At 38.5% G+C, this 16,516-nt stretch overlaps 4 protein-coding genes across 5 annotated transcripts in view; 2 read left to right on the top strand and 2 right to left on the bottom strand.

The window, feature by feature from the left end:
* Window positions 1–7,862, bottom strand: part of LOC115624579 (protein unzipped) — a 47,432-nt gene extending 39,570 nt beyond the window's left edge. For both annotated transcript variants that reach the window (XM_030519314.1, XM_030519315.1), the window contains exons 1-2: window positions 7,736–7,862; window positions 7,096–7,181 (exon numbers count right to left, since the gene is read on the bottom strand). The gene's annotated coding sequence lies outside the window, so the exon portion shown is untranslated. The remainder of the gene's footprint in view (window positions 1–7,095; window positions 7,182–7,735) is intronic.
* Window positions 7,863–8,218: 356 nt separating this feature from the next.
* LOC115624531 (golgin subfamily A member 2) lies at window positions 8,219–11,629 on the top strand. The gene is made up of 4 exons (XM_030519255.1): window positions 8,219–8,411; window positions 8,481–9,482; window positions 9,557–10,102; window positions 10,505–11,629. Exons 1-4 carry the CDS (start codon window positions 8,355–8,357, stop codon window positions 11,333–11,335), a joined length of 2,436 nt encoding a protein of 811 aa, XP_030375115.1. The 5' UTR covers window positions 8,219–8,354; the 3' UTR covers window positions 11,336–11,629.
* Window positions 11,630–13,533: 1,904 nt separating this feature from the next.
* On the top strand, window positions 13,534–14,444 carry LOC115624831 (soluble NSF attachment protein 29-like). Its single transcript, XM_030519678.1, has one exon. The coding sequence runs from the start codon at window positions 13,571–13,573 to the stop codon at window positions 14,336–14,338; it is 768 nt and encodes a 255-aa protein (XP_030375538.1). The 5' UTR covers window positions 13,534–13,570; the 3' UTR covers window positions 14,339–14,444.
* A 116-nt stretch (window positions 14,445–14,560) lies between these two features.
* On the bottom strand, window positions 14,561–16,051 carry LOC115624763 (shugoshin). The gene has a single exon (XM_030519596.1). It carries the CDS (start codon window positions 15,997–15,999, stop codon window positions 14,638–14,640), a length of 1,362 nt encoding a protein of 453 aa, XP_030375456.1. The 5' UTR covers window positions 16,000–16,051; the 3' UTR covers window positions 14,561–14,637.
* Between the last annotated feature and the right edge of the window lie 465 nt (window positions 16,052–16,516).

The raw sequence follows: 16,516 nt of genomic DNA, 5'->3' as shown, positions 1-16,516 counted from the left end.
AATGGTGCAGTTAATGAAAACATACGTCACGATGTGGCAAAGAAAATAAGAGTGCAGAGCAAATGGAGGCTCATTGATAAGATTTTATTTAGAACAGTTTTGTAGAGTACTTGGGAGCCGAAAATGTCTTCAGTAGACGTCTATTAGTTTCCAAGGTATTTAAGCTTTTCAATCAAATTAATATCAACTCACTAAGTTCGAGACATCTAGCCCTACTTCCATGAGCGTAGTCAGGACTTAATCCAGGGGGCAAGATTTTTTCGCCGATTTTTTAATATCAAACACTTTTCAAAAGTAATTTAAATTGTTATACCCTGTACCCGTAGGGTAAAAAGGGTATATTAGGTTTGTGCAAAGTATGTAACATGCAGAAGGAAGCATCTCCGACTCCATAAAGTATATATATTCTGAATCAGCATGACGAAAGAAATCGATCTAGACATGTCCGTCCGTCTGTTCGTCTGTCCGTCCGTCTGGATGAACGCAAGGATCTCAGAAACTATAAAAGCTAGAATAACCAAAGTTGGCATCCAGATTCTCCCAGGTCCGAGAAGGGACGAGTTTATTTTTTTTTTTAATTAGTTAGGACTGCATATTCTGAAAAAACCGTATTTAATTTTACTAATATTATTCACATTTAAGTTAATTCTGGCTTATTTCATTAAATACTATTATAAAAATTGTTCCCTTTATGTTGTTAAGTTTAATACTCATTATTATGTGAAAATATAAACATTGATTATTTCTGTTAGCTCAAAAATTATTTTTACTAACCTTTTTTATATGTAATTCCATAAAAAAAGAAACAGAACATAAACATATAATACAAATATATAATATAGATATATAATATAAATATATAATATAAATATACATATATATACATGTATATATAATATATATACATAAATAATTTTTGGGTAAAATAAAAACTATTCTTAAGATACAATAATGCACAAACTTCTAAATTTATAAATTAAATTAAACTGGTGACCGCGAAAACAACTTCTTAATTTGTCCCAAGCGAATGCCTTGTTTTTTGCACTTATCTTGGAAACGAAAAGTTGCCCAAAATCAACTTTAGCGCCAAATCGCTGCCCGCCATGGTCCTTGACAGCGGAGCTGGAACTCTATTGAAACATCATTCAATCAATAATTAACCTTTCACAACAACAAACACAACCAAGAACCGACTATATTGGATATTCCATAGAGTGACGCCAGAATAAATGGTAGAGCCATTGATTTTATTTGGGCAGTGACGTGAGACCAACACGAAATGAAGAGAAAGGGAGAGGGAAATGTCCTTGAAGGCGTACGAAATAATGATGTTACATCAAGAACTTAAATGCACATTTCCGCTGCCGAAAAGCCGATCAAAGGGAGTGGGTGGGGCTCTGTGCGTAACAGTCAACGACATTAAAGCGGCGGCCATTAAACAAATGGGGAGACAGACAACCTACCGCAAGGCAAAAAGTAAACTCCAAAACAAAACGGCGACACACAGCTTATGTATACTTATATATGTTTGTCCGAGCATATATTTACATGTACATACTTATATGCATGCGACCGACTGAAAATCGCGTGCTGAACAAAAGTTAATTGAGCGCTGAATATAATTCCATAACCAACGACACAGAAACCAAAAACACAAACAACAGAAAACAACGGGAAGCGCAATATAAAGTTTACGACTATTTTGGCTCCTTTTTGGAGCCGACGGGATCATAAAAAATGTGCCACAATTCGACAATGGGCTGAGGCTGAAAGTTGTGCGTGCGACAAACGCAGGAGCTCCAAGGATGATGACTCATGTATGGCCGCATGGCCCAAGAAACAACGCAATTAACGGCATTTTCAGCATTGCCTGTGGCCTTCAAAAGGATTCGCATGGGGCGCATGTGCGTGGGTGCGTGCTGCGCTAGCAATCTGTCAGGACCGACATACGTATAAGGACAATGCAACCCTTCCAAACCCGCCATTCGACGTTTGTTCAAATTAACTGTAAACTTTATTCATTCATATGTGTATGAATGGCCTTTTCTTTTCAGACACAATTGCCTGACTTTTCATTTTTACTCCGCTCGTTACTTTATTTCTTGTGCCTGTATATTTGCCGCCTCTTTTCCTGTCGAGGTCCTTCGGCACAGCTGTGTGTGCGTGGCAAACATATAAGTTTAATATCGCCATGCTCCAGGCTGCCTGCCACTTATTCAGTCGATGGGCGAGTAACATTGGCGCCATTTTAATGTCATGGGAACTAAACATGCGGAAAAGTTACCGGGAAGACGGGAAAAGGGAAAGAGATATGGAAACTACGGCTTAGTTTGATCACGAATCCAATACAAGAGGCAAAGCTTTAAAAGAAATTTGACATATACTCGTATGTAAATGCATAGAAATGTGTTTAGAAAAACTATTATGATGAACTGCTTGATTGGTCTGATTGGTTTGATCCATTTTATTTTTGAGCTTAATTATGATTTCCCTTTGCGTAGCTATGAAATATGATATCCCCGACCCATTCTTAACCTTACACAAATATTAAGAAGAACATTTTGACAAGAATTGTTATTTTGAGCATACCCTTTACTTTTAATGTTAAAATATTGTCTAAATAAGTTTAATGGGCGCTTCAAAGCACTAATATTTTAAAAAGTATATGCGTTTATTTTTTTCCCCTACCCAGAAAAGTTGTAATCTAACAAACCAGAGCACACAGCATATATTTCTGCGAAAATACTTATTAAAACGGAATCACAAATAAGTACCTTCAACTAATTATCACGCATAGTAGAAGAAACCCATATAACTTGTCCAGAAATGAAGTTATTAGTGAAAAATGGAACCGATGTAGAAGCCGATCATTTTGTAATTCGGCAATTACCTTCACTTTCCAAACTCACTCGTTGCTCGCATTGGAAAATGTCTAGCAATTGTGGCAGTAATTCAATTTCAAAAAATCATAAAATATACATTTAATTAAAGCCCATCTCTCTGATCATATTTGTGCTGAGTTCTTTTTGTACCCAAAGCGTAAAGGAATATAATTGATTTTTCTCTTTTCAACATAAGACTTATATTGTCTTATTTATAAGGCTTATTTATATTGTATTGAATAATAATAATTAAAATTAAACGAAAGTATTTCTCATATTTTCTCGTATTGCATATGTACATACTTCTTAGTATACTTTTGTATTTATGTATATGGCTACATTCGAGTATAGTACGCAGTTTTTTCAGTTATGGTTGCCCTCTAAATACTATAGCCACCCTTATTTTGGATTTAATTGAAATAATGAATATCGTAATACTTTTGCTTACTTTCTCGCACAATAAGCTCCCACAGCGACATTTGATTTCAATCTACGCCTTAACTTGCTCAGGCACCCAGGACACCCTGAAATTATAGACCAATCCTCCAGCTCATCAACCACTTCCCAAAATCGGCTTATGGCTCAACGCAAAGCACTTAACTTTTGACCAAGAGCTCCAAGTGCGCTCAGCAGCGAAAAAGCAAAACAGAATAAGGCCAGAGAGGAGCTTGGAATCGAAGTAAGTCTGGGCGCTTGGAGTTGCCCGAATCATTAAGTGGTCATTGTCTTGTCTAATGGATTTCAACAGTCAAAAAGCAAGAGTCAGAGAACAGGGAAAGGCAAAATAAAACAAAGCAGAAGTGTTAGATGGCAACAATGATGGAAACGACAATAAGAAATGGAACAGAATTGATAAGCAAATAAAAAAGCGACACAAGTAAATAAAACTTGTTTCGAAACGTAGCAAAAAAGTTTCCAAAAATAAATGGTAGTAGCAACGAAATGAGCAGCAGACCAGTAGACAAGTTGATCCCTCAGCCGCACCGCTGGCGCGGCAAAGACGACATCGCTGACTCTAACGACCCGCAGGCCGGCACTACCATGGAGGTGAGAAGTGGAGGAGGGCTGCAGGGCAAGGGTTGTTTGTACACAGCTTGCTTGGCAACGCGTCGGGTGTTTAGTTGTTGGCCAAGCCAAAGAAATTGCCGCAGGCAACAAGAATCGAGAACTGAGCACAATTTGTTTGATGTTCAGGGTCGTGGGGCATTGGGAACACTTTGGTGGCTAAATTTGCTTAAAGCAACGGAGCTTATCAAATTTCAGGAGCTAAAATGCGTCCAAAACATAAATTGCAACTAAAAGCAAAAGTCTGAGATCTCGTTGCGAACAGAAGAAAACAAAAAAACAGGAATCATAGTCAAAAGTATTAAGAAAAAGAGTGTGCAATATGTGTGGGTGATTAGTTGATGAAGGAAACCCAATGGAATAGTAATTTTTATAGTAAAGCCTCTTCGACTTAAGGTATCCTTTACCTTTGAGTTTTTCAACTCATTTTGATAAATTGGTTAAGTAGTTAGAGCCATAAGTTCCACCTGAATCAGCCACCTCATTCACGCATTCGCTTATTTAGATATTCAATCAACTATTCTTTTTGCGTTATTTTATTATAACCATTTTTATTTAAATAACGATTCTTATATACATTTTTATATTTATTTTTCGGTTAAATTTTGTAATATAATAAGAAAAATTAAATAAAAATATGTATGTACATACATACATTTAGGTGAAACGGGTTTTTGTTTATTCTCAGATTTAAACCAAGACAGCAACCAAATCAGAAGTTGACAAATAGGTATGCAATTTGTAGTCACGATATTTGAACCGTCAAGAACAATCTTACTCTGTCTCGGCTCTAAGCACGAGATAAACAAGTTTGAAGAGCTAGCTTTGCTACTTATTCGGATCCTTGTCCTCACACAGACGGACAGGCAAACATGGCTATATCGAATCGTTTAGTCATAGTTCTACATACGATCTTACAAATGTAGGAGCACCATTTAAACTTTGGATACAGGGGATAAAAAGCTTTGCCTCCAGATCTCTAGATTAGATGTTACATGAACCACTAACCTGCCTATAGAAACCGGCTATTTAAAGCCCTCAAATGCAGCAGTAAATGCGTTTAACGGCAGCAAAAAAAATATATTTCAATTTTTTTTAAATGTACTTTTCAAATTCTATGCTATTCTTAACATTAAAAAAAATCGATCATTTTTATTTCATTTCTACAAAACAATAATTTTCAATTGCGAAAAAGATCAAATTTCCAAAATGTTAAAACACGCTATAAAGAATTCGGAATAAAAAAGAAAAGGACTATATATTGAACTATTTCAACAAAAGCTAAACGAAAACATATAATTTTGAGTATTCAAAATGAAAATATAAGATCTCATTATTTCTTATAATCTTATGTAGGAGATGATGCAGCAACTCAATCGTCTGGGAAGTGCGTTCAACTTCATGATTATCAATAAAAATCGATTTCACCATAACACGGAAGCACTTTGGTAATTTTGCTTCTCGCTGCCGCCTGACACTTGGGGCACATGGAGCACCCTTGCGGTCCTTCCCGCCCCTTCGCTGCCAGCCTTTTGCTTTTTGGGTCGAACGTGCCATGCCCGGCACTTGTCACGAGAGCCAAGTTATGCAGCTCTGCCGATTTCCGGCCTGTTGGGTCATGCCTGGCCTAATAACAGAGGGCCCCAACTGCGCTTCCCAGCCCCAACACCGCCACCCCTCCTATCCCTTGGTATCCGGCTCAACCGCTTCAGCCAACACTTTTCTGGTTATTTGATGGCACAATAAAAGCCTTTGATTATGTTGTCCCAATGCCGTCTGCTCGACATATTCCTTTGAGAGAGTGCGTTGTACTCGATGTTCACATACTAGGTAGGTACTCCATGGTCTGGCTTGTACTTTTCGATGGGGTAGCCCCAAGCTCCCTTTTTTTATACAAGTATGACGACACCCCTAGAGCTGTGGTGGTTCTTGTTGTTGTTGTGTTGTTGCTTTGCAGTCTGCTGCTTGTCTGCTGTTTTATTATTTACAGCCTCCCGCGTGTCTCGCCAGTTTTCGGGGGTTGCCTTTGTACCGTTAGTATTGCCACCGCCCCTTCCTCTGCCCCGATAAAGTTTTCGGCCCGAGTCGTGGCATTATCTGTCGCTTTACAGACTTCCCTTTCCGCTGCTGCCAACCAACACATTTGAAGTTTTATTTATGTGAGTTTCACTTTTTGCGGCTACGGGCTTGGGGTCAAGTCAGCTTCTTCAGCTTCAGTAAATAGTTGGACCCAGTTGGACACTGACTTTGCGCATTTGTGGAAGCATTAAAAATGCATTAGAAGTTGCAACAAACTTGAAAGCTGCATCGTGAGTGAATGGTGTGTGGGAATCTTCGACTTATTGATAACAGCACTTCAAGAGTTAACCTTCAACGGAAAGAACAACTACTGCTTAGTGCGAGACCAAAAGTTTTCAATATCCGCGAAGCAGCCATCATCCCACAACAGAACTCTAAGTAGATTAAATATTTTGTAACAATGGGATACAGTGGGTGGTGGAATGATGGTGTTAACAGTGGATTTACATGGGCATTGAAAAATATTACAAAACAATAATGCAACAAATTAATACATTTATATACACATATCATGTTCATATGTACATATGTCATGTATAAGTATGTATGTAATTTTATTCTCACGGTGTAAAACTGTTCAGGCCACATTCTTATATACATGCATAGTACATACATATGTAGATATGTATGTATGTATTCAGTTTGTTGAATTCCTTTAAGCACTTTCGTGGAATTTGCCTGTTGCTTGATCCATGTGATTCACCAAGAAGTCTATTTTCAAAGGCTCGACTTACAGCTAATTTGATATGACAATCGATAAATGCATGTACAAGTATGTATGTTTGTGTGCACATAGGTACATGTATATATGTACATAAATATGTATGTAGTTCAGAATGAATTAGGTCAAGTACGAATAGATCAACCTTCAATCAATTGTTCAAGCTGTATAATGTGTGTATGATGAAATTTTACACAGCTCCAGCATGTTTTGTATTTTCAGGAACATATGTACAAGTATGTATGTACATATGTAATATTAAGATTGTGCACTCATGCATTTGTCTCTGCACCAAATCTTATTGCGTATAGGTCATCGGCTAGATTGACCCCTAAATGTACTACTCACCACTAGTATTAATCTGTTGCTGCCTTCGTGAGATTTAATATGTTTATGTTATTTCTTTAAATGCTCGTTCAAAATATTGCTAAATTCTAGAAATTAAAAAAAATAGAATCATCAAATGTTCTTTATTATAAAAAGTTAAAAAAAAAAAAATGTGAAATACAGGCATTTGATTCTTTGTAATGCAATAAACAAAATAAAATACACTTCAAAGGCCAAAAAATAATAATTCTTTTCGTAAGCCGCTTCGATACGCAATCCTGTTAACACGCGCGACAACACACAGGATAACACAATTGTATGTATGAACATAAATATGTTCTAAACACACATATATAGGTTTGCATGTATTTGTATTTATGCGGCCTTGGCTATGGCAACCAGTTCACAGTCAGATTGTAGGTGGGTGGGTGAGTTTTAACATTGATGGGCAGATGCGAAATAAATGAACTCCTCTTTCCGTTCCACTTTCAGTGCAATTCACAGGCATGCATACACACACTTAAAGCCCACACGAACATAAACTAGGCGTAAATGACGTCATACGCAAGGATGCTGCGCGTCGACCACAATTTGTATTTAATATGCACTTTGATTTACAGTTCAATTTTTGTTTTTGATTTGACTTTGCGTTTACACACACCTACAGTAACGGGACCTCAAATTGATTCACATTAACTGCAAGCTACTTTTCCGACGAAATTTCGCTCTTTCGTATTTCGAAAACTTAACAACCGTACTTAACCGCTCAGCGTCTTCATCAAACAGCGCGAAAAATATAACTGATGCAAAATCCCTAGCAGTGTGACCGATGGTTTGGTAACAAAAAATACTCTGTTCTGAACGTGCAGCATATTTCATCAATCTGGCAACTTTGTCGAAAATATTTGTTTAAAATAAGGGTAAATTATACCCGATTCAAACAGATTTAATATAGAATAAATACTAGTTTCTAAAGAATAAATATATGTATGCAGAATATTTTGAAATTTAAATAGTCATCATATATTAAGTGCCAATTCAAATTGTCTAAAACTATACACGCGCGACCTTTTCAATGGCTTTAAATTACTGAAGGTATCGATAAATTGTACTGAGCAAAATTTACTACTTATTTGGTTGAGAACACATTCACAAGTATCGTTCGAGCACTTGCATTAGCGAAGACTGGTGATTGCTGTCGCAAAATTATAATTTACTAACCTATTAACATTTGAAGGCGTAGACAAGAGCAACGGTCGAACATTTGCTGTTCCTTGGCCATGCCGGACGACACACAAGAAGCCAAGGCGCAGAAACTGGCCGCTGCACGAAAAAAGGTAATAAGCACAGCTGTTGACGTGTCACCACATTGATGTATATTTATTCAAATACAAATATTGGCACAGCTGAAGGAGTATCAGCAACGCAACAATAACAATAGCGGAGCTGGACCGGATGAGATACACACAGCCTCATCGACGACCAGCATTGCGAGCAACATTTCAGAGCGATCCGATGCCGAGTTGAATGGTGGCGGCGTCACGCAGCCGTGCTCGTATGCGTCCAGCGGAGAGGCCACTCAGGGCGCAAACGCCAGTACAACAACAGCAGCAACAGCACTGCCCACAGCAGCTGCCTTCTTTGGCCACGCGGAGTCGGCATACAATGGTGATGTTGCAGCGGCTGCCAATCTCAACGCTATACAAGTACTAATTTCGGAGAAGGCACAACTGACCACAGAACTGACCAAAAGCCGTAGTGCTTGCCGCGAACGCGAGCTCGAGCTGGAAGAGCTACGAACAGAATATGCTAGCAGCAACCAGCGATTGGAGCAAGTGCAGCAGCGAGTGCTGGAGCAGCAACGCAGCCATGAACATCTGCGCAATCAAAACGCCGAGCTGCAGCACAAGCTGGCGCTGGCACATGCAAACATTGAAGATCAGCAAACACATGTGTCGGAGCTGGAGGCCCAACTGAAACAATTGGGAGAATCCCATAGTGAGGTAACGCAGCAACTGGCCACTAAACGCAATGAGCTGGAGATGGCTGAACTACGCATACGACAACTGTCGGACGAGTCGAACATCAATACAGACAATCGTGTTGAGACGCTCACCCAAACGCAATATATGTACGAGCAGCAAATCCGGGACCTGCAGGCGATGGTAACACAGCTGACCCAAGATAAGGAGCAGGCCAACACACAGTACCAGAACTATGTGCAGCATCAGAGCAGCGAGATCGCCAAGCTGAACGAGCGCAATATTGAATTAAATGAGGAGTTGGTGCAGCTGCAACAACGGGAGCAGCAGCTGGTGGAGCACGTAAGCACACTAGAGCGCGATATACAGAAAAACCTGACACTGCAAGCGCAATATAAAGAGAACAGCAAGCAAGTGGAGGAGGCGGTAAGTGACACCGCAAGACAAATGATTTCTTCTTTGTAGAAAACATCCATAATTATGTTTTGAAATATTTGTAGGACACTTCGAAGGCGGAGCTCAGCACGCAACTCGCTCAGTTACAGGAGCGTCTCAATGATAACGAATTCGAACGACATGAATTTCAGTTGAAAATAAAATCGCAGGACGATCAATTACAGCAGAAGGAGGAGCAACTCCAGGAAAAGAGTGCAGCACTTGTTGAACTGGAAAAACAATTGGAAATGCTGCAAACGGAACAGCCCGATCAGGTGAAGCTCTTAGCCACTATGGAGTCGGACAAAGTGGCAGCATCACGGGCGCTATCACAAAATGTGGAAATGAAACGGCAGCTAGATGAGCTGGAGCTGCGCTTTGTCCAATTGACCAACGACAAAGCAGAGTTGGTGAATAAACTGGATGCCGAAGAGTTTGCCAATCGGGATATGCGCCAAAGTTATGCGGCCATGCAAGAACGGCTGGAGAAGAACGAGGAGCGCTTTAAGTTCAAAGATGAGGAAATGATACGTTTATCGCATGAGAATGAGGAACTCACGCGCAGCCAACTGATGCTACAACAACAATTGGACCGCTTGCGGCACTATGAGGTGAGACTTCAGAATAAGCCATGTTCCTCTTTCTGTACGACATTTATAATTTTTTTTATCGGAATGGGAAGAGAATATCTAACACATTAGTATTCCATTCTTGTTTTTAGTCGTTTATTGTTTTTTTTTTTAACAAAAGAGAATATTACAAATAACGAATGCTAAATGTTTGGAAACCTTGAAAATCAGCAGAACGGTAAAAAAAAACTTTAAAAAAGCACAAGTAACACTTTTACTGATCAGCCCTTTTTTGCAAAATGCAAGCATTTTTTTTTTAAATTAACCATTGAGCTAGGTCAACGAAGCTACGCAGCTTAGGTCGATAATTTTTATTTACAATTTCTACCCATGATTTGTTGTTGAATAAGATCTTTGTAATTCGAGATGAAATTTTTATTGCAGGCCAAGGCTTATCATAATCATACTGAAGAAGTGGTGGCGCAGTTAGACAAAACCTCTACGGAGCAGGTTGCAGAAGGTGTTGAGGCCACGGAGGCGCATGATCATAATCATGATCACAATCATGATCACAGTCATGATCATGAACATAATCATGATCATAACCATGATCACACACACAATGCGCATGACCATGGGCATCACCACGATCACGATCATAGCTGCACGCATTCCCATCACCACTCAAGTGAGCCCCCAACTTCAGGTCTTGATCAGCTTCCTACCGCCGAGGCTGTGGAGAGACTGCAATCGAGATTTACGCACCTTATTAGCAAAGTCGCCGACCTCACCGAGGAGAAACAAAGTCTAGAGCATCTGGTGCTGCAGTTGCAAGGCGAGACCGAGACCATTGGCGAATATGTTGCGCTCTATCAGACCCAGCGTCGCATGCTTAAGCAGCGCGAGTACGAAAAGGCGGCTCAAATGCGACTTCTGCAAGCTGAACGCGAGCAAATAAGAGAGAAGATCGATATGCTCAACAATCTGGTGGCCAGCTTGGGTGTGGAGTTACCGCACCATCAACAGTTGCATCAACGTTTGCAGGAGGCGGCGACTATGGCGGTGAAAGAAGCGGCAACGACGGCAACGCCTCCAGAGATGGAGCAAGTGCAGCAGCAATCAAATGCCACACAAGACTCACAGCAGATACTGCACAAAATACAGGACATCATTACAGAAATGAAGGAAAATGCCGAGCAGGCTCCTGTTGTACCCAGCGTACCACATGCTGTGGATCATTTGAATTGCTGCCTGGGCAAATTCGAAGTTGTGTGAGGCCAATACTAGCCCCAATCCTCGGTTTTCAAAAGTGCAATTAATATCTAGCTGCAAGAGTCACGTACTCGTATATTCCAAATTAAACAATTATTGTATATTTAGCACGATTTTCTTTACTGCTTTTGTATATGTTATTCCAAAAAACACAAAACTAAATCAAATTTAATGGTGCGCTTGCTTACAGTCTAATAGGCTTGCAACACCCATGAGCATATTTATTAAAAACACACATTATACATTGACTATTACATAAAAAAAAATAAAGTGAACCCAATACAATGTCTACATGAACATTTCGAGGTATACTTGTGGTACTTCTTTCAAAACAGATTTAAAAATGGATCACTCTGTTTGTTTGTTTTTTTTTTTTTCAGAGGGCAAAATAAGGAAACAATCACAAATATAAAATGGAATAAATTCAGTCACCAACGAAATCAACCAAACCGTAAACTTCAAAATTGTGTTTTATTATCATGTTTTTTATTTCGATGTTGCGTGCGAGTATTAACTTAATTACTGTATGAACTTAATCAAGGGCTTAAATGTCTCTCAGGTGGCTAAGTCTAGTACCAATGCGAAAATAGTTTCAATGGAGCTGTACGATAATCATCCGCTTAACCGAATACTTAACGATCGCAGTGTTTTCATGCATCGTCCAGCGGCAACAAAATGTTTTGGAGTCGAATTTTGGAAATATGTTAAAAGGCTTGGCCATAGATATGGACACAGAAATCGAAATGATTTGATCGACAAAATGAACTAAAAAGTTCAGGGCGTGAACTCAATAATAACGTTTCAAAATAAATGACTTCACTGTTGTAGAATTAATTTGCAACAATTTTTTGTTTAAATATGGATATTTTCCCAATATCAACAGGAATGCAATCATAAACAGTATCGATGTTTTAAAATATCATAAAATGAAAATTCATTTAATTTATACAGACAATAAGATTTTGGCACTTTCATTGTTTTTGAAAAAGCTTTTGATTATTTCTAGTAAAGCTTCAAGATCAAATTGGATATGTCTTAAATTAAACTGAAACGGATATTCTTGAAAAATTTAATGCAAAATCAAGCTCTATATAAAGAAGGGACTGTAACAATTATAAATAGTATTAAAAAAAAATTACATAATAATTTTTTTTATCAAAAAAATAAAACTCAAAGCGTAATCATTATTTTATAAGTTTTATTTTTTTTTTGCTCATCAATATTGATTATTGGTTAATTTTTAAAGTAAAACTCAAAATGAATCATTAAATTGTGAGCGAATGAAAAAAATGTATAAATCAGAGTGAAAATGCATAGATAATCCTTAAAAAAGGATAACTGCTCGCTTACTCAAAGTTATTAGTGAATGATTTTTTTGATTAAAAAAGCAAATTAATCATTATTTGCGGTCCCTGATATACAGAAATATAGTTTGTTTTACTTTGTGGTTTTAGGTCGCACAATAAAACGGACTGCACTTTGAAATATTTCACAACTTATTCATTTAGTCCATCCAAGCAGCCGGCTAAACTTCACGCCAATTTCTGATTATCATTTAGTCCATCCAAGCAGTCGGCTAAACTTCACGCCAATTTCTTGTAAAAAGTGAAATCGTATATTTAATGTCAAATTTGATAGAGCAACGAAGTAGTGACAAATGTTAAGCTACAGAAAATATGTACATTAGAGGTTGGAAAACATCGAGTTTTGCAAACATCGATGTTTTTAAATGTTAGCTAACATCGATGTTCTGAAGCAAAAACATCGATACATCGAAGTTTTTGAAGGCAAATTTAAAAGAAAATAACGAAAAAAATGTATTCTTCAAGAATAGAGATACATTTAACAACTTAATTAACGAGATCGTAATTTTTGCTTAAAAATAAAAGCTTATTGACTGTGCTCGGTTTAAGAGAACATCTGCGATTTGACACGATTTGTCCTGCTTTGCTGAAGCTTCGTTCAGACTCGCAAGATGTTGCAGGCACACACATACATATATAATGTATATTTGTCCATGGTTACGCTGTCCATTGTACTTACACTTTTGCCGCCTTTTGTGCTTTTAGAGAAGTTAAAAACATCGATGTTAAAATCGAGGTGGAAAATAATACATCGATGTTTGATATTTTTTTCGGAACGTCAAACCTCTAATGTACATACATACATATACATATGTACATATGTACGTATAAAAATTTTAAAGCACAAAAATAAAAACATCCAGCCTCTGAAGGTATGGCGACAAATGATTTAGGGTCGGCTAACAATCACTTGGACAATTTGTTTCCCGAAGTCGAAGATGACATTTTTTTAAGAAACTCTCAAAAATTTGCAAAAGCCAACGATGAAATGGATAAAAAACGTTGTATGTCAACTACTAGACAGGATATAGATAAGAAACGCAGACAATTCGAGCAGCATGCTTTGGATTCAACAGAACGTTGCTTGGGTCTGCTCTCCGAAGCCGAGGAGGTAGGTGCAGGAACTGCCGTGGAGCTGACTAGACAGCACGAGCAGCTACAGAAAACGTACGTTCATTTGGATGAAACCAATTCGACATTACGCACCAGTCAAAGATATTTAACGGGACTGAAAAGTTGTATTGGTGGGCTCAAAAACTATTTCTCAAGGAATAATAGCATTATTCCAGCCAGGGACTCTAATGCCTCTCAGATGGCTAAGCCAAGTACCAATGCGGAAATAGTTTCAATGACATCGAAAAAACTGTGCGATAATCCTCCGTTAAGCAGAATAGTTAACGATCGTAGTGCTTCCCAGCATCGTCCTATACAGCGGGAAGAAAATGATTTCGAGTCACGACTAGAGTCGAATCTCGGAAATATGTTGGACAGCGTGACGCGTTTAAAAGTCTTGGCCACAGATATGGGCACCGAAATTGAATTGCATAATGATTTGATCGACAAAATAAACGATAAAATCGAGGATGTGGACACAATAATGACTAAACAAAATAAACAAATAACTTTACTGCTGAAGAAATAAATTTAGGCTAAACTATTTTTTATGAAAAATTGATTTTTCCTTATGATAATTTAATTTGTTATAAAATAAACATTCAATAAATTAAATGTTTTGGATTTCACGCTCATCAAATTTGCATTGTGTTTTTAAAAAGTCTTTATTTCGACATAATAACGAACTCATGTCTAAATTCTTAAAAAATACATTTTTAAAAAATATTTGTTAAATACACTAGATGTGAAAAATTAAACGCAAAAAATAGTTTAGAGCTAGAATTATTGATTACTGGCTAAATGCTTTTATTCCATTCAATAGTTATGTTATTTCCGCTTTTTCGTTAACGAGTTTTCTTTTGTTTCATTGCGTAACTTTGCACCCAAGCTCGGCTCCTTGAGTGTTTTTGGGCGGCACGATCGGCTTGGACGTCCGCCAAAGGTCTCACTAGATGTTTCGGAATCCGTAACAGATATTTGCTTTGATCTACTGATCTTGCGGCCACGTGACGCCATTCTGCAAGCCACAACGACTACCTCTTCATCGTCCTTCGTGAATCCTGAATTGCTTTTTCTTGGACACGCAATTGGCGTGCTGCGTGGTGCATTATCGATTCCTTGAGCATAGCTTAACTCCAGGCTGCTTCGTTTAGGCGTTAGCGTCAGATCCGTGGCGACCCCAAAGTTTTTGAAGCTTGCCGCTTCGGGGGATAAGTTTGCGACATACCGCGCTTGCTGTACACTCATGTTTTCATTATCAGTCTCTTCGTACATGCGACTCATGGTCCGGGTCAGATGTGGACTGGGTGTTGGCTTCGCGGCTTCTATACGCGGCGATTTACGACTGCCTCGTGCAGTTGTCTTTGGACTGGCGATGGATCTATTTGTTACGTCTCGCAGAGGCGACTCTGTTGCGTTTAATATAGCTCGCCGACGAGTCTGCATAGGTTGCGTAGAGGTTGGGTTTTGGACAGCACACCTAAAGGACGTGTCTTCGCTGTCGCTATCTTCCTCTTGAATGGAATACAAGTAAACTGCTGCAGGATCCTCTTGCTGTTGAGGCACTGCTTCTGCCTCTTCTGGCCAGTTAATGTCAACATCTAGCTCCGAAATTCGCCTGGGTTGTGGTGAACTGTGAAGAGTTTCTGCTTCTGCCATCCCCGCTGGGTTTGCTTGCTGCTCTGTGTTTTCTTCCTCTTCCTCACCCTCGCTTGCTGAGCTACTGTCAATAAATTCAACGCTTTGGTTGTTGCTACTGCTGCTTCTGCGCATGCTTAAGCGTCGACTAGGTGAAAGGACAATAGTGTGGCGGGACAGAGCACTCGAATGCCGCAATTCCCTGCACATCTTCGTGCTGCTACTGCTGCGATCGCTTTGTCTCTTCCCATCGGTAGATAATGCTGGAGGTGGAGCTTGTGGCGTCAAAGTCTTATCAATGCGGTGGAGTTCCTGTTGTGAGTTGGTGCTAATGTTTAGACTGCGCATAAGCTCACTAAGCGCACACTTAAGCTTCGTTTCTCTCTCCTTTGCCTCCTCCTCGTAGCGTGTTCTTTCAAATACGCGTTTTTCATGCTCTTCCTGCAACTGTGCGTTTAGTTGAATGAGTCCTTTGCGGTATTCAGAAATTTCCAACTTTTGTTTCTGCACTTGCGCTACCAGTTCGGCATTTAACTCTTTATAGTTTTCCATTTCAACCGCGACAACGATCGCAGGAGGCAGACTTAGTACAGAATTCTAAATATTCGTAAATTGGTTTGAGTCCGATTTGATTAAATATTCGACGCACCAAACATATCGATATCAAAAATAAAATGCTGCAAGCAAAGTGTGGCCCTAGCGATGTGTAATCGATTTAACCAAATGTGGTATCAAATAATTTTAAATATGCCATTCATAAGCCAGTTTTAGTTTTTTTTAGCCCAATCATACATATAAATAATATTTATCCTTAAGACCTTTGTCACTTTAGGATTAACTCTAAGTTACAATCATGTAAATAAGTTATATTTATATTTGAAATTTATGTAAAGAAGTAAAAATTAAATGAAAAATTGTTTTACTAGATTGACAACTCAGAAATGGCATTGAAAATAACCGAATTCATTTAATATTGAATTTTCCCAAATAAACATGTGTAACTTACAACTGTTTAACTTACGAATTTCAATAATTAAAAATATAATGTACATATGACATAAACAAAGTG

The sequence above is a fragment of the Scaptodrosophila lebanonensis genome, unplaced genomic scaffold (genome assembly GCF_003285725.1).
Source record: "Scaptodrosophila lebanonensis strain 11010-0011.00,11010-0021.00 unplaced genomic scaffold, SlebRS2 tig00000061-arrow-pilon, whole genome shotgun sequence".
NCBI lineage: Eukaryota > Metazoa > Arthropoda > Insecta > Diptera > Drosophilidae > Scaptodrosophila > Scaptodrosophila lebanonensis.
Note: the sequence above shows the minus strand (reverse complement) of the source record. Positions and strands in the feature narration are given on the sequence as shown.